Source organism: Ailuropoda melanoleuca, chromosome 2 (assembly GCF_002007445.2).
Source record: "Ailuropoda melanoleuca isolate Jingjing chromosome 2, ASM200744v2, whole genome shotgun sequence".
NCBI classification, from domain to species: Eukaryota; Metazoa; Chordata; class Mammalia; order Carnivora; family Ursidae; genus Ailuropoda; species Ailuropoda melanoleuca.
In genome coordinates, this window is record NC_048219.1 from 146,628,417 (window position 1) to 146,647,195 (window position 18,779).

The following is an 18,779-nucleotide window of genomic DNA, read 5'->3' on the forward strand; positions in this document are numbered from 1 at the left end:
GAACATTAATAGTTCAATGGTCCCTTCCTTATCTGCAGATTTGTTTTTTGTGGTTTTGGTTACCCATGATCAACCATGGTCTGGAAGATGACTCTCCTTCTGATGTGTCATCAGAAGGTCAGTAGCAGCCTAACACTAGTCACAATGCCTGTGTCATGCACCTCACTGCATCTCATCATGCAGACATTTATCATCTCACTTCATCACATCAAGAAAGGTGAATACACTATAATAAGAAATTTTGAGAAAGAGAAATCACATTCACGTAACTTTCATTACAGTATATTATTACAATTGTTCTATTTAATTATTAGTGATCACTGTTAATCTCTTACTATGCCTAATTTATAAATTAAATTTTATCACAGGTATGTACATATAGGAAAAGACATTATATATATATATATATATATATATATATATGGCTTGGTATTCTCCGTGGTTTCAGGCATCTACTGGGGGACATACACCCCGTGGATCAGGGAGTCTACCCTTGTGTGTCTTGTAGAGCTGCTGTGAGGATTAATGACAGAGTGTTTCTAAGCCTCTTGGCACAGAGCCTGGCACATGATGGACTCTCAATTTTCAGAAAAGTGAGCTATTGTTATTATTAATAATGTCACCTTTTATTTAGGGTTCTGCTTGGTGAACCACCAAAGTCATAAATGAAAGGGAATTCATGTACTCTATTTTTTTTCCAGAAAAGAAAAAAGGAATATGGCAGATTCAACGTTCATGATTTAAAAGGGAGAAAGAAACCCCACAGAGGTGCTGGGCTATGAAAAACATTGAGAATTAAGCTCTGTTTTTTCTTTTGTCCTTTCTTTCTCCCCTCCTCAGAAACTCATAGGAAAAAAAAAAAAAGCTTTAACATCTTCAGGTCCTCAGGCTCAGAATATGGGCTCACTTCTGGATGAGCAATGCTGTATTCAGAATCACTTGGTGACCAAAATTCAATAGATCCTTTTAAGCCATGTCATAATGCAGCAAAACATCAGAAGCAGGAAAAAAAAAATCGTGCAACTTATTTTTTTTAACAGTTCTGGAAACTGTGAAAAGCTTGTTACACTGAGGAAGAAATAGACTTACTCACCTACAGGAGTCTACTTGGCTGATTAAGGCTTGTCCCTTTTGCAAAGCATCAGCTGTGCAGTCTTTAATTTCTCTGTGTAATTCCTCATGCCTTGCTGCCAAGACAGGCAGACTTAAACCCTCTGATTTAAGGAGCTTAAGGTAAGCTTCAACTCTCCCAAGTACATCAAATGCCTGCCAAAGAAAACATACTTTCATTTTCTGCTTTTCTAGTTTAAAATCTACATCGATGTGTACATGAAATACTAGAGATTAAACCAGCCAATTCATTTTATTAGTTTGATCATAACCGAAAACAACAATCTTAGTCTGAGAAAACAGCTGTGTAGTTTTAAGGCTTCATTTAGGGACTGATCATAGCTTTGCTCAACATAGATAAATGTCAACATCATAAAGTTACCAAAAGAGTTTACATTGAGAATGTACCTATACAACACAGTTATAACTGTATAGAATTTGGAGAGCCTGGCTTACTTTTTGCACATTTTGTACTATATACAAATAATGGATGAGATATTTTAAAAATATTATGTAGACTTTCACAACCTGAACGTCTCTGTGATGCTCTTAAAAGGAAATTGCCTAGCAAATTGCACTTTGAACTGGAATCATTATAGAGAAATATTCAAGAATTACCCCTTGTCTTTCCAAATATAAGACCTTCTCCCTGCTGCATCCAAGACATCCATCTGTCTACAAAGATTATAATTTGGTCTGAAGCTGTGCAAAGACTAAGACCAAGGTAATATTTAGCTTCTGACACACAAAATAGGATTATGCAGAAAAAACATTGCTTTGCAAACTGAGATATTGTCTTAAGAGAAGTTTTTGGGTTTTTTTTAATTCCTTTATTTTCTTCCTTTGTTTAGCAGATCAACAGCCAACCGTGGAGGATCAAGTTTATGGAGTTAACAGAGAGTAGAGAGAAGCTGTCCTTTTGTCCATTAAGTCTTAGTTGGCATTAAGATGGAGGAGTATATGATATGAAAGCAGTAAAAGAGGGCCATGGTAATATGAGGAAAACAGAAGGAGAGCAAAGTGCAATGGTCTTCATAGGTGTCCTGAGAGCACATTTCAGACTTTGGGCCTGAAGAGCAGGAGCCGAATTAGGCAAGTTGAAGAAAAGCTGCATGGCAAGAGAGCTCTTGCTGTGTTGCCCTTTGGCACTCCTGGAAGAAGCCGCTGAATGGGATGCTTTGTACTAGTCTGGAGAACACTCCTATCCCAGTAAACCTGATGGTGCCACAGTCAATAGGGGCCTTGAAAGCTAGCCTTCCTAGACTGTTGAGTTGGAAGCCAGTGAGCTTGGTAGGAGCCCACCAGGTGCAGTAGGAAGAGTCCACAGAAGACTCATAAGAAATGAAAGTGGACGGCCTTGTGGGTCTAGTTTCCACTGAGACCTGTAGAGGGACCAGAGGAGCAAGGCTGAGTTAATGCTGAGGGAACACAGGTTAAGCCAAAGGTAGAGGCAACAGCCATGGAGCTGTGTGAAACACAGCTGCACCTGGCTGCCATCTAAGGGAGTGAGTTTTAATGTCAGAATCAGAACTGGATAAAACTTGAATTTACAAATGAAATCTCTCCAACACTGTCCCATTACTTATATGTTGATATTCTGCAGTCCCATCAATTTCCTCATGTCTCTTAAATCTGTTCTTTCTGATCACTTAAAACGTTTAACACAAAAACATTCCCCTTTATTTAGATAATAGGAAGTAATAATAGCAACTCCAGTTTAATGAGAACTGACTTGTGCTCCTTCTATACTCTGTGTTTCATGATCACCTTCCATTCAGCCAAAAACATTTTTTAATGTCTGCTGAGATTCAGGCACATTGTCCTGAACGGCCCTACATGGAAGTGAGAAATGATCTCCATTGTATGACGGGGGAAACTGAGTCTCAGAGAGATTAAATAAATTGCATAAAGTGATACTTCTACTAAGTGGCAGATTTGGTCTCTATCCTCATTTTGCCTGGCCCTGAGGCCCCTGCTTTTAAACCCTGGCCCATGGAGCCATGCGGCAAAAGATTACCAGGGGAAGCTTAAGAAAGAAGGGGCATTTTCAAGAAGCCCATCCATCTTAGGCGGAAAAAGTGAGATTTTAAAACTTAACTTTTTAAAATTAAGTGTCTACCTTTCCTTCTTATTGGTGAGAAAAGATATGGAGAAAAGTTGAGTGATTTCTCTTACGCTGTGTAGGACTGGGAAAGGAAGATAGTTTTATTAAAGAAACTTTGAACCTGAAGACTCTTCCTTATCTGATCTCTCTTTTTTTCTGCAGTTGGCAACAGAGCCAAATGTGTCAAGGTGTTGATGTTAGAAAAGATTATTTGAATTACTTTCTCAATCTTTCCCTGACACATTGAAATACCTCTTGGCAATAGCCACTGTTCCTGGAATTTTGTTTTATATTTTAAATTTTTATTGCTTCTTTTGAATGGAGTCTCATGTTAATCAAAGTTTAGTTTTAAAGTTAGCCCTGAAAACAAAAATCTGGTGTAGTCAAAATTATCATGAACTCCCTTAAATCATGCTTAAAATTTAGTAGATGTGAACTATTGCTTATAGTAACACATATTCACCTTGAGGACTGGAGCCACTGAGCTCAACCAAAGGAAGAAATAAAGAGAGAGTGTATATACGTAGATGTCAGGGCATTCGCTTCTTTCTTCCTTGAAGATAATTCCCCAAATTCCTCATGCGAATGGGGGAAAAATAAATTTCGAAGTGCTTTTTCTTCTCTTCTCTTGACTCCACTCTGTTTTAGTATTAAGCCACTATAAACTTAATATATGTTTTGAGAATTATAGAAGGAAAAAAAATATATGAAAGTTAGGTCGTGAGGATATACGTGGAGTAAGCATTTAGAAAATATTTTCCCATGATTACTCTAAATCTTGATGGGACACATCTTTGAAAAGTCCCTGAGAAGAGCAGGACCACCTGCTGCCTGTCATCATCCTGCTTGGGCCTTTCCTTCGGTGGCCCCAGGGAACAGCTGCTACTCTCATATCCTCGGGCATTGGTCTCTTCCTCATAGGAGTTAGATTCTAAAGCCGCACGTACATTAAATGCATGTGAGGTGACTCTACCTCCTTCCTCAATGTTATCATAAAAGTATTATATCTCAATAACGTGGGAATAAATAAAAGGGCTAAACAGTCACTAGAAAGAGGTGGTATATCAAGGACCAAGGTAACCCATTACTTAGAATCAAAATAGCCAAATTTTCTTCTAGAGGTTTTTCTCAGAAAGATCAAAGTGTTAGGAAAGCATTGACTTATGAATTGCTCTATGTATCACACTTGATAGAATTATGGCAGAAGAAAAGAGGTGAGTGGTTGTGTTCTGTCATTAGCTCAACAAATTTATTTGCAAATAAGATGAGCTGGATACTGTAAGAGAGCTTACTCTTTTTTTTTTTTTAAAGATTTTTTATTTATTTATTTGACAGAGATAGAGACAGCCAGTGAGAGAGGTAACACAAGCAAGGGGAGTGGGAGAGGAAGAAGCAGGCTCCCAGCAGAGGAGCCTGACGTGGGGCTCGATCCCATAACGCCGGGATCACGCCCTGAGCCGAAGGCACATGCTTAACCGCTGTGCCACCCAGGCGCCCCGCGAGAGAGCTTACTCTTTATCCTTAATCCTAACCTGACCCTAATAGGAATAATCTAAACCCACAGAAATGTTAAATTTAATGATTTTAAGAGGAGTCCCCTTTCCAAAAGATTATACTGTCTGTGATTGTCAGAATCCTATGCAAAACTCATTTCTCTTACCCCATGCAGAATTTGATGAGGAATCAACGTAACAATTCCAGAATGATCTAAGTTTCATTGCTCTCATTTAATCTATCCCCAGAATAGAACTGAAAACTTTTCTATTTACCATAACTATAAGGAACCTGGTATACCAGATCCAGCCTGGAAAGAATCTCTTTGTCTCACATAGTATAGAACAGGTTATTTTTGGCAATGACACTATGACCCCCATATAAACTCCTTTGGAATTAATATTTCCTCATTAGTTTTCTCTTCACATCCCTCTTTTTCTTCCAAGCTGGTCAAATACAGGTTTTACGACTAGAGGCAAAAAGGATATAAGCACAAGGATAATATTTTCTCCCTCTCGGTTCCACCCAGTTCTTAGGCAGATGAGGAGACAAATCAGCTCTTTTGCCTTGGTTTGGAAAGACTAAGGAGTTGATTGGGTTTTTTTTTTAAGATGCTAATAAAGATCTTTTCTTTTTTTTCATTGTTAAGATCCAAAACAGGCTGGACCAAACCAAATAGAGATGGTATCAGGATATGGCACATTTTACTCTCTTTAAATTATCTATGAGATTAACAAGTTAAGCAGGAACCATGAGTCATCCAGGATAATTATATCACTCTGTATCACAAAGATTCTTAATAAGTAGTATAAGTATTGTTTGCTCCTAGACTAACTTATTTGAAGAGAATCAACATTAAAACAAACAAACAAAAAACCTTGAACACAGCAGAACTTTGAAATTTTCCTTTCATGAGTTCCAAGGCTGGAGAATGAGTTTGGTTGGAACAATTATCATTACGGAAGACACAAAACTCAGCTTCTCATTAGAGCACCGAATCCCACTGTCTGCAGAGATTTCCTCTGGGTTCAGTTTTCATCAAGACTGAAAGCTTCCATTTTCTTTCCTAAGCACCATCTGAGATAACTTCTTGTGGCTCCCCATTTGGCAAGCTGATACTTGATTCAGGTCCTGCCCAATCTGCCCAGGCTTTCAAATGCCAGAAAAGCAGAAGCCAAAGGGTGATGTGATTTTCAGCTCCCAGTATTTGCTGCTCCCTGCTGGTGCTCCCCCTCATTCCATGCCTCTCCAAGGTTGTTGGTGCTGGGCCCCAGAACTCCCTCCCCATCACTAGTGTTAGAAGGTGGCTTTGTGGTGTTAATGAGAGATATGTAAAATCATAACTACCTAAAACTGGTTTTGGCCTCACAATCTGAAAAGCTGAAAAAACATTGGAAAAGGAGTTTGGGATTGAAAATGGCATGTATCAACATGGAATGGAAGAAGTGTATGTATTGACAAACTCTTACTTTTTCCTGAGATAAGCCTATCTTTGAAATGGGTAAACTAGACCCATAAGTAGAACGCTAGCCAGCTAGTCATTGTTTATACTTTCTGGTTTCTTTTATCTAAATTGACCTTAATAGTTTTAGGATGATCTTGGCAATATTAACATTTCCCAAGGGAAGATGTCCCTTTACAATGTGTGAAGCATCTATTTTCTTTCATTTGTTCAACAAACATTTATTTAACTTTATGGAGCATGTATTCTGGTACATGCTAGGGATAGGAAAATGAACAAAAGCATTTAAGTCACGTTAGAGTGGCTAGTACAGCATTAAATGCATATATAATGACAAAATAATGGCTAGAACGTAGCGAGTGCTTAGCCCTTCTACGCACTAGTCATGTATTAACTCATTTAGATAGCTCAATGACTCTGTGAGGTGCATACAATTATTATTTCTATTTTTCAGATAAAAACAGCTGGATGCACAGGGAGAAGTTAAGTAACTGCCTAAGGTCACAGAGCTAATAAATGTCTAAGGACAGATTCATACCTCAGCAGCCTGGCTCCAAAATCTACTATATTATTTTAGAAAAGAGTCATCCTATCAAACATTTTTAAATTTTACTCAATACTCCACAATTCCATTTATTTATTTATACTCCACTCTATCCTGAAAAGATTTTGTATATTTATCACCACTTGCAGGAACTTTTATTACTGAATGGTATTCCCTGAAGTAGATAAGGATTGTTAGACCTACTTTAGAAAAGAGAACACTCAGGCTCAAACTGTAAATTGAGTTGTCACATGGCCAGTCATTTATTCGTTCATTCAGCAAAATTTGCTGAACATTAGGTGGCATGCAAAGATGTCTAAGACACAATCTCTCTCTAGGGAGCAAAGAGAAATACTATGGGAATAATGAAAAATAAGCAATTAATGCTGCCTGGAGACTTCTTGGAGGAGGTGGTATGGGTGATGGCAAATCTCTGCATATAGCATTACTGCCCTTCTCCGCTGTGACACAGAGATTGAGTTGAAATTTGTGTTCCTCGTGTATTAAAGTAATTAAGCTCTCCTCTTCCAAAATGATCTCATTCCAATGACCCTGGATCAATGTAATCTCTTATGAAAATGTAATGTAGTTGGACTTGAAACCCCACAGTTTCTAATATTTCACTGCTTTCAATCATTCAAATAATTATCGAGCATCTACTACCTGAAAGGCACTGTTCTAGGTGTTCCGTTCTGGTGAATGCAAAGTAAAATAGACATGTTTCTTGCCCTCAAGGAATTTTAATTTGGCAAAGGAAAAGAAATCTACCCAGAAATGTCTACGATACAAAGAAGAATGTATTTAATGCCAATGGAGAGATGTAAGAGTTTAATATTTTACGTGGAAGGGAAGCCAATAAATACACTCATAACTCACTTGGAAGCCCCATGATAGCTTTACAGAGAAGGGTACTCATGAGTGACAATAAAACTGAGTGTCTTTATTATAAGACTAATTAAATATGGGCTGAGTTGTGGGCTCTCGTGATAAATGTAAGATGTTTAAGGTATTCTTGTTTTTGGTAAGTTTTCTGTTATATATACATAAATAATTTTATGGCCATAGTTTAGTCATATTTATCGAATATATGCTGTGATTTAAATAGCTATCCTTTGTTAAAAATAGAGCTACCCTATGACCCAACAATTGCATTACTAGGTATTTACCCCAAAGATACAGATGTAGTGAAAAGAAGGGGCACATGCATCCCAGTGTTTATAGTAGCAATGTCCACAATAGCCAAACTGTGGAAGGAGGCAAGATGCCCTTCAGCAGATGAATGGATAAAGAATATGTGGTTCATATATACAATGGAATATTACTCAGTCATCAGAAAGGATGAATACCCACTATTTGCATCAACATCAATGGAACTGGAGGGGATTATGCTAAGTGAAATAAATCAAGCAGAGAAAGACAATTATATGGTTTTACTCATACGTGGAACATAAGGAATAGCTCGGAGGAACGTAGGGGACAGGAGTGAAAACTGAAGGGGGAGAAATCAGAGAGGCAGATGAACCATGAGAGACAATAGACTCCAGGAAAAGATCTGAGGGTTTCAGAGGGGAAGAGGGTAGGGGGATGGGGTAGCCGGGTGATGGGTATTAAGGAGGGCGCGTGTTGTGATGAGCACTGGGTGTTATATGCAACTAATCATTGAACACTACATCAAAAACTAATGATGTACTATACAGTGGCTAACTGAACATAATAAAAAAAATTAAAAATAAATAGCCTATCCTCGAGTTCTAAAACCAAAGTTGTCTAAACCATTCTCTCAGAGGGAATACAGGAGGAGAGTAAATTAAGACACCATTTTCTTCTATATCACGAGGTTTGCCTCATCATGATTTAAGTCCTTACTATCTCTTCATATTAAGGATATGTTCAGCCTCAGATAGAAACTTCTCCTTTTAAGGAAAACATTTTATGTATGTATGTATGTATGTATGTATGTATGTATTTATTTATTTATTTGAGAGAGAGAGAGAACATAAGCAGGGGAAGGGACAGAGAGAGAGAAGAGAGAGAATCCCAAGCACACTGTGCACTAAGTGCAGAGCCTGACTCAGGGCTCGATCTCAAGACCATGAGATCATGACCTGAGCTGAAATCAAGAGCTGGACACTTAACCAACTGAGCCACCCAGGCGCCGCAAGATAGAAACTTCTTAGCATGCTATTCAAGATCTTCCTGATCTCCTGACTTCTCCTATCACTTGTCTGTCATCATTCTGGGCTTCCACCCTACATTCTTGACAAAATGAATTACCTTAGGCTCCCCAAACAAGGCACTACTCTGAACCACTCAGTCCACCCCCAACTCCTTCTTGCCCCAGCCTTTCATATTTAGCTCAATGTGCATCTCCTCTGGAGAAGTCTTCCTTGACACTTTTTTCCTGGTCCTCTCCTCTGTGTTCCCTAATGCTCTACACTCACTCCAAAAGTTCTGGGCTTTTCCCAAAGCACACAGAACTTCTGTTCCTTCCCTCTCCTCCACACAAGACTGAGAGAGTCTTGAAGGCAAGGATTGTATCTTTAATTGCTTTAGCTAAAGTACATATATGATACATGAAAACATCAGGTATACAGCACATTAGTCGAATGGAAATGTAGAAGAATGGAGGGAGTTTTAAAAAAAAAAAAAGATGCTTTAGTTCTTTATAAGAGAAAGGGAAGTTGTTCTTGAAAAGAGAAATCTGAGACAGACTGCCTAAGAATTACGGAACTGGAAATATCAAGGAAAGTGATGCCCATTAACAGCTTAATTTCATGAATTCATTTATATCATCTTAACAAGTTTCCTTGGATAATATTTATTAGGTCCTCTACTTGGACGTTCTCCAATCTGTACAACAACTTCTACTTAATTGTTTTCCACATCTGGGTTAAAATGTATCTATTTGAAAATGGGAGAATAGATTATATATAAATAAAAGAAGTACTAAACTCCATCCTTAATATTTTGTTTTTATCTGGAACAATTATGTTGCTGTAGGCATTACTGGTTTGCATTGCTGTAAATATCTTGAAAAAGCAACAGTATATTTTTAGAAGACATGACACTTTCAGCCGTGATGGCAGAAGCAGGAGAATCTATGACAATCATTACATTTCAAATTGCTTTTGGTGTGTTGCTCTAGCTGCCCCAGATTTTGCTCCACCTTTGCTTTTAGGCTGACCACCCAAGAACCACACCGTGTAGATTTGTCCTCAGTCTTCACAGCTTGCTTTCCCCAAAGAAATCATGTGCCTGAGAACGGGAAGCATGGGATATGAAACTTTATAACCGATCAGCCATGTGTTACAGCGTCAGGTTCAATCATTGCTGTCATATAAATATAGGCTCACATTGTTCTGCCCTTGAAACATATATATTTATCTGTTTGATTCAAATCACATTCTCTAAACAATGATAAATATTTTTTGGGTGATCGACACATCTTACCCAACCGCTTTTTTGTGAACTTGCTAGAAATAAATAAGATTATCTATAATAAAGAAAGATGAAAATTTGGGGGGATCCAGATGAGTTACCATAATAGGTGCTATGTTCATACTTCATTCCATGTCCTAATACCTTTTAGCAACATCTGGTAATTAGAGAAACTCCTCTTCTATCAGCTATCATCCCACATTGACAATCAACCCTTCTTATATTTGTTGCTAAGTGATTTAGCAGTAAGTTCGCCAACACAGTAGATAGCTCTAAAATGGAAAAAAGTATCTCAGGTTCTTAAGTTAATGGCTCAATCTCCCCTTGAATCCACTGGCTGGTTTGTGACAGCGTCGGTAGCAACATTTTGAGGTCCTGTGTGCTAACATCGCCACCTACTGTTCACTCCAGGTACAAACTGCCAGACCTCAAGCCAGAGCTCTAGACACTAAGAAAAGACTCTTGAGCCTTGGGTAATCATCAACCCCAAACAGGATTAAAAGGTAATCAATTTCACTCCTGAATCCACAGAGCAAAGGCAGTGGGGCAGTCTTGTCAATGTGGATAATTAGGTGATAATTATATTTTATTGAATTTCACCAATTGAAAATATATTCTAGCTTTTTTTTGCATGTTTTGTTCTCTGCTGTATCCCCAAGATTTACAACAGTATCTGACACACAGAAATTGTTCAGGAAAAATATACTCAAGAAATGAATCCTTAAAGAAGAAGGGCAGCTATTCACCACACTACTTAGAGACTTCACTAAAAGAAATTATTATGACTTTCTTCTAGTAAATAAGAATATCCGTATCTAAAATTGATAAAGAGGGGAATGATTAAGATGAAGGGAAAGGGGGGGAAAGGGAGAATTTTCAGATGCTTGCAACAAAACACCAGCAACATATGATAAAAATCTAGATTAAAAAAAGAAATATATGCGATATGGAAGCATTAACAATAGTCCATTCTGAAGATGAGATTATGATATCCTTTTTATTTTAACAAAATTTTTAAAAAGTGAAAGGTGTATTTTTAAAATCATATACTTCACTTTTTACTGAGCAAATACTCCAGCTGTCACATTCAGTCATTCATATATTACTCATGATACTAGCATATTTTCTCACGCTGGTATTTGGCACAAATATCGAAGGGGAATATTGACCTAGCTTTAACAAATTTAGAGTAAGAGGTTGTTTGCTGAACAAATAATTCACTTATCAAGAATGGAATTGTTTTTCAAAGCAAATATCGTTTTTTAAAGCACTGACTTCCTCTTTCTTTCGTGGTGCTGTATGCGTGGGAGAGTCACTAGTGCACGTGCCCATCATTACTGGTGTGTCAACACTGCCTGCCACTGACCTCTCTTTATCTGGGCCGTTTCTCAGTGTTGGGTTTGCAGCCAGCAACCTTCAGGGCTGAGGAAATGTCTCCTTCTGAGACAAAGAGCAGGCTGGATTATTGTTTGCGATCCAACAGAAGATGCCCCAAGCTTAGGGTTCCCCTCCTGGAACACCACCTGCTGCACATGCTGTCCCCCAGCGGGGCCTATGTTCATCGCCCCCCCAACCCCCAGGATTGGGACTTGGGAAACTGATACAACATGTTGACATTTCTATTCTTGTTTTTGTGAGTAATAAAGTCTTTTAGAACTGACACAGAAGTCACGTGTCTTTTGTGAACATCCACAAAACTGTGGTAAATTAGCATGTTAGCTTGAAATTTGGGTAAAATTTCAGATGCCTCATAGTTCCTGACAACATGACTTCATCTAGGGATAGGGATGCTCACAATTAGAAAAATCCAGTACACTCAAGGTACAGTGAAGTGAATTTTTTTTTTATTTTATTTGAGACAGAGAGAGAGAGAAAGAGAGAGCAAGGGGTGGGAAGGGGGAGGGGGAGAGGGAGAAGCAGGCTCTCCACTGAGCAAGGAGCCTGATGTGGGACTTGATCCCAGGACTCTGGGATCATGACCTGAGCTGAAGGCAGACGCTTAACTGACTGAGTACTCAGGTGCCCCAGTAAAGTGAATTTTTAAAAGGAAAATTCAGTGCTTCAGAGATAATAAAAATTGAAAATACCCCTTACCTAGTGTAAATGGAATTTTCAGACTAGAAACAAAAATTTTAAGGGATTTTTAAATTATATTAATGTTTAAATCCAGCTCTGTATTTTAACTAGGGTTATTTATAAGTGTTATGCCAAAAGTTGGGCAAAATGGTGAGAATTTTATAAAATGTGGAGATTCCACAATATAAATAAGAGAGAAAAATACCACTTATAAGTCTAAGAAAGAGTTTCCTTCTTTAATTTAAATAGATTTACCCACTACATTATTTCATCATTTATTGCTTCTTAATAATATGATAAATATTTCATTTCAAAAGTCATGATTTAATATCCACTTTCCACACTCCGGCTTCTATTTTTGCTGAGGTAAAAGTATCTATCACCTTTCACATTGATTCTTAAATTTGGAGTTAAAAATTACTTCCTTGATGCTTTGAAAAGGGAGAACAAATTCTAAACTTTTCTAAGTGCCACTTAGCTATAGAGAATGCTATAGTGTGGATAATATAGAACGGATAAATCCCAACGAAACTAGTTATAATTTAAATGCCATGGCATTTCAAATAATGAAACAAGGAATCTAGAAGTCAAGTCTTGGGGGTTAAGAAATATAATTTCTTAGGATTCTACCTGAATTGCTATATGAATTTGAGAAAGTAACCATTCCGTTCCTTTTTTTTTTTTTTTTTTTTTACTATTACTATTACTATTACAAGAGATGTAATTCTTTTTCCCTCAAGGCCCAGAAATAATGTGAAGAAAGTCTCCCTGGGAAGTTACCAGATAATGAGAACAGAGAAAGCAAGAGCAAGAGAGTAAGAATTAAGGAAAGAGGGAAACATTTTGCAGAGCTGAAACTATAGGGCTGGTTTATTCTAGAAGTGTTGTTTTATTATAGCAACATGTTCTATAATGGTGTTCCTTAGAAACAGCATTAACTGACTGACAGATGACCCACTCATTGTGTAGAATGAGGGTGTAATGTACATTAGAAAGTCTCTTAATTGAAAACAGGACTGTTGAAGAGGAGCTTACCTAGCACCCTACCATTTACTTAGTTCAACAGCTCCAGTAACATGCGCTTTCTCTTTTCTTAAAACAAAGAAACCCCAAACAAATGATTTGCCCGATATTTCCTTACCACTTTTTTTTACTGTAATTCTAACACCTCTATTTTGGAACTCTAGTATTCATCCTTTTCAAGTTTCCTATAAGTAAGGAAGGTCAAAATAAAGTAACTATTTTAATATATACCAGGACATTGTATTCAGATTGTTGATATCATGACTTTAAATCACAATATACCTGCCTTCTGGGAGTTACCCACTCATTTCCTGTCACATTGTCCAGTTTCAAAAACATCAGTGATATTTAAGGTATTAAACAATTCCAACTGGGCAGTTGAAGGTGTATATGAGCTTGGAAAATGTAGAAGAAATTTTCACATGATATCGCCAGCTTCGGTTATACAACTGAGGTAAACATGCAGACATTACCACTCACTAAGAACCCCCTGCTACAATCAAATGAGTCAACCAGGAGAAGCAGAGCAAGCACTTCTCCAACTCAAGAAGACCTGGAGATGGTCCAAAGCAAGAATTCCCCGTGGCTGACTCTGAAAAGCAAGATCAAGGCAGGGCAGTCAGGAAGAGGCTCTGCTTCTAGCCTTATGGTTTGCACGCAGAAGGCTTGCAACATTCATGTGTCTTTACCTGATAAATGAAACGGAAGTTTTCAAAAGGAAACTTCTTTTTTCAGTAAAAGTTTCAAGGTGTTTTTTCACCTTGATATATTTCATGATAATTCCCTTACTCTATGAGAAACACTGCAGTGTTGGCACAAGTGTCCCCCTCAAACAGATCGATGAAACTCGATGAAACTTTCATGGGGATTTCTTTTTACATGTCAAAACATAGCGTCCCCTCATTTTGAGAACCAAATAATGGCCATGATAGGAATACATTTTAAAAGCTCATTTTCGCTGCTATTAATTTTGAAACTTCATGTGGAATCTAGACTTCTGTGATATGCTCCAGCTTACTGAAGTAATGAGTCTCTTACTGGTCTGCCCTGATTACCTAAAATTACCAACGCGAACTCACACTGACCTTATTAGCGCTGCTAAAAAAACCATTTGCCTTTTTTAACCAAGTTTTCCTTTCTGCCATGAGCCGACCGCATTCTCCTTGAAGCTGATGCAGTTTCTGGTTAGAGAGCTGTAGACGCTCTTTCTCCACGTAGCCCTTGGACAGCAGAATCCCAAGTGCGTCACTCTTCAGCTTCTCAACGGCGGAATTCCATTCCTACAAGAGATCACTCCAGTTTACTTTACACATCTTCCCCTTCGTAAACTCTGATAAGACTCACAGAACATTTCGATCTGTTGAATGTATCAGAAACCTGTCACTATATTTTCAAATCATGATGAAGTAAATGCTACATTCCAGGTTTGAGTACCAAGATGTAGATAAAAAAAGAGAAGGACAAAGGGAAAGAGGCTAGACAGGGAGTGGGATGATAGCGGGAAAGGTCAGGGCAGTTGGGGTGTGTGATTGATGGAGTGTCCTGTTGCCCCAAACACAGGCCACTTCCCCTTCCATTAATACTGTCTAAAAACATACCCCCAAAATAGTCAACAGCGTTTTTCAGTCTCTAACTCATTGTGACCTGTTTTCATTCATTTAAATGTAAGAAGTCTATCTCCCACAATTCAGTCTCATTGCCAAGGTGGGCAAATGTGTACAAGAAAGGAAGGGAAATCTCATATTTTATGCCTGTTGTTTTCATATGTGCCTACACTTAGAACTGAAATTAAGATCTGTTATTCTCCACAAAATTAATAGCTGATATTGTGCAGTATTCCCTACTTCCTGACCTGAGTCTCACCTCTCAATACTTCATTCTTAGTGGTATATAAACATTTCAGGAAAAGAAAAGAGGTAGCTTTTTACTTTCTGTTACATGAAGAAGAAAAACAGTAAGTAGAGAAGAACGAAAATAAAAGTTGGAGTAAACCGAACATATTAACAATTTATTGAAAAGGAAATTTAAATTTCTTGCAGAAGAACTGAAGCCAGATTCAGCTTCATAAAATAATGCTTATCTCTAGCATGGCAGTCTTGTGAGTGGATTTTCTGGTACTCATCTCAGCTGAGACTGAGCAGTACACATAGGCTGTTTGTTACAGCATCAGAAATTTAGCGCCAAATTTCAAAAATTACAGTCTGACTCCATCCTGGCTTGTCCCCAGGGCAAAATGTCCTGTTATTAAGTTACATTTGTTATATTATACTGTGCAAAATAAGTATAATTTTAGTGCAATTTACCACTACTGTTTCCATTCATTCATTTCAGCAGACATACTAAATGCTATGCGCCTAGCACCATGCTAGGATAGATGGTTTGTGGAATACAAAGAAAGAATAAAATGTAGTTCTTTGCTTTAATAATCTAAAACTGCTATTTTACATCACTTCATATATACTTACATTATCAACTGTATGAAATACATGCTGGTCCTATAAACACATCCTGATGACTCAACTAATGGAAAGAGCGAATGTGATTCTTCAGCCTGACTACATCAACGGCGGCAGTGGGGAAGAGCGCTATCATGGTTGATCATATGCTCTGCCTTCTGAGAGAATGACCAAAAGTAGTGGGAGGGTTGTTAAAATAAAAAACAAATGGAGACCAGCCCTAAAAATTGCCTGCACAGACAAAAACAGTTTAGTCATACAAACAAAGCTTAATTTAGCTTATTTTGTGAGACTGACTTGACCTGGGTCATTTCTTGTTTATGCCTCTGGAAATTACAAGCAAAACTTGAACCTTTCCCAAGGTTGATATGAGGTAACCACTGACAAATTCCCTATCATTTAAGAAAATTCTAATATTATAACCAATAATTGTGAAGAGTAAGCAGTCCCTGCTTCCTCACTGCAAAGGCTGCTTTATAATAATATACCCCTGAGCCTTGTTCCATGTTTTGGGGTGAGCGCTCTGGTTTGCAAACTATCTTTTTGGTGTGTGCACAATAAACTTTTCTAATTACTACTTTGGCGAGTCATTGGCTTTACTTCCTTTATTTATGAACTTTTGACACTCCAGATTTCTCAGTGAGTGCAAAATCAATATTCTTAGGCATGAATATGGGCTACGTGATTTCTCAAGATCCTTCATTTTTTAAAGAGCTTTTAGGCGCCCACTTAAAGACAGCTAATATGTGCCATGACATTCTTTCGTAAAGCACTGTAAATATCCCTCCCACTTAAAACTATTATCTTAAGCTTATCAGGAAAGAGCAAATGTTTTTAAAGCAGTACCATTTCTGGCACATGTAATTGGCATTCACTAAACGTTAGTCCCCCTTTACATTCCACCAGTTTTATCATGGTTCACTAGCTCCCCAAAATTTGTTCTTATGGGAATTTCTGTTTCTCGGCTCTAAAATAATGGTAGTGGGACGCCTGGGTGGCTCAGTCGGTTAAACGTCTGCCTTTGGCTCAGGTCATGATCTCAGGGTCCTGGGATGGAGTCCTGCATCGGGCTCCTTGCTCAGTGGGGAGCCTGCTTCTCCCTCTGCCTGCCATTCCCCCCGCTTGTGCACGTTCTCTCTCTCTCTGTTAGTCTCTCTCTCTCTCTGACAAATAAATAAATAAGATCTTTTAAAAATAAATAAAATAATGGTAGTGAAAGGGTTCTCCAAATGTTATTGACCAGTGTTATATATTGATCAGTATTATGGGATAAACAAAATAAAGCAGGTTTCTTTACTGCTGGCCTTCTCAGAAGCCTTCATATGTTAATGTGCTTTGAGACTCCTAGCTGAAAACGTGGTTTGAAATATACTGGACAAACTGTTTTGACCATGAAACCACGTGTTTACTGATTATCTCGGGGACCAACACTCCAGTTGGAACAATATTCGGAAATTCTGTTCTTGTGGCTAAAAGCAGATGAATCACCTAGGAGTTTACCCGCTTTCACAAGACTGTCTGTCTCTTTCCTCTTTTGTTTTGTCTCTATCCCTCCAGCTACCCAACTAGTCCATTTTCTATTTTTTGTACCCATTCTCTCACTTTCTGTTAAGATCCGTGGGGTATGAATCCTCAATGGACTCAAGTAAAGAAATGCTTAATGTGTTACAATAGAATAAAGCAGGTAATTCTTTCAAAAAAAAATTATCATTGACCAGAATCTTCTTACTCATTAGTGGAAGACCATTTAACAAAGAACCTGGGGAAGACCTAGAGAGCTAGGGTGAAGGAAATGGAAAAAGAGTTAGGACATGGAAAAACAGGTTATGGCCATTATGTGCTCAGCGTGAACAACACGAAGCCCAGGGTGTAGGTATCCTAATCGTCTGCAAGATAGTACTGATTTTTCTTTCTGTATGCTAAGCACTGTTCTAAATACTTTACATGTATCATCTCATTCACTCTTCACCACATCCCTATAAGGTAGGAACTGTTATTATCCTCATTTTACAGATGGGGTAATAAAGGTTTAGAGGAATTAAGAACTTGCCCAAATTCTCAACACTAGTAAGTGAAAGAGCCAGAATTCAAATTCAGGTAGTTTAACCCTAGACCCTGTTTCTCAATCAGTATACTGACCTCAGCCCTTCAGAGAGAAGAGGTGATGGAAAGTATTTTTTACAGCATAGAAAGATTAAACCTATTGGCTTAGAATTACGGAGGTGAAAGTTCTATGAAACCTGAATAAGCCCTTGGAAATGAGAAGTCTTATAGGACCCTGAGATTTTTTGATTTAGAATCAGAAGTTTCATTATTTCTAAATAAACAAGGCTGTTACATATAGAACTGAGAATTTACAGCCCAAACTCAAGCTTACTTTTGCTTAGCGAGTGGACCAAAATAATAAAACTCTTCTCTATGAATGAGAAGGGAAATACCTGTTCTCTAACAGTGTTCATAAATCTGCCTTTGGCGTAAATTTTGCAAACAGCATTAAAGAAAGACCTCTGGAGTGGAGCCAAATCTTTGAAAACACACTTCAACTCTGTGCTTCACATCACGTTTATAAAAAGTGGGCTATGACCTTGCAAGGAAGCTGTAAAGGACCATTTCATGGCTCGTATCTTTTCTTATTCTCCATCCTCAGTCTTCTTAATTGCATTTCACATGAACTCTGTGGGTATTAAATGAAGTTGGGTCCATTCAATATTTCTATTCAATCTTCTCAGAAAATTGGTTCTGTTTTCTTTGGGCAATCCATGGGCAGTTTCTGATGCATTTCTGTAACATTCTGATGATGTATTTCCCTGGCCATTTTTCTTCGGGGATGCGCCCACTATTTTATTTTAACATAAAATGTTCCAGAGTCATCAGAATCCATCAAACTATTTTTAAAAACTTAGCTGTCACTGTTGTCAGGGCTGGCAGAACGCAATGGAGAAAATCGCGGTCCGTTTTCTCTAGCCGTTGCTGCCTGCCTGCTAAGTGTTAAGCCTCTGACTGAGTTTCAGTCACTCTGCAATAAAATATTTCCAGTACCTATCCCTACCAGCTGAAAGCCAAAGCCTGCCA

General features: G+C 38.1%; 1 protein-coding gene across 4 annotated transcripts in view; it reads right to left on the bottom strand.

Annotated features, from left to right (window-relative positions):
• The window catches only part of CCDC141 (coiled-coil domain containing 141), a 191,148-nt gene that overhangs the window by 76,629 nt on the left and 95,740 nt on the right, over positions 1–18,779 (bottom strand). For all 4 annotated transcript variants that reach the window (XR_004623510.1, XM_019799234.2, XM_011224427.3 and 1 more), the window contains exons 7-8: positions 14,337–14,531; positions 1,094–1,266 (exon numbers count right to left, since the gene is read on the bottom strand). Coding sequence is in view for 3 of the 4 variants with exons in the window: in XM_019799234.2 (XP_019654793.2) it covers positions 1,094–1,266; positions 14,337–14,531 (368 nt within the window). In the remaining variant the exon portion in view is untranslated. The remainder of the gene's footprint in view (positions 1–1,093; positions 1,267–14,336; positions 14,532–18,779) is intronic.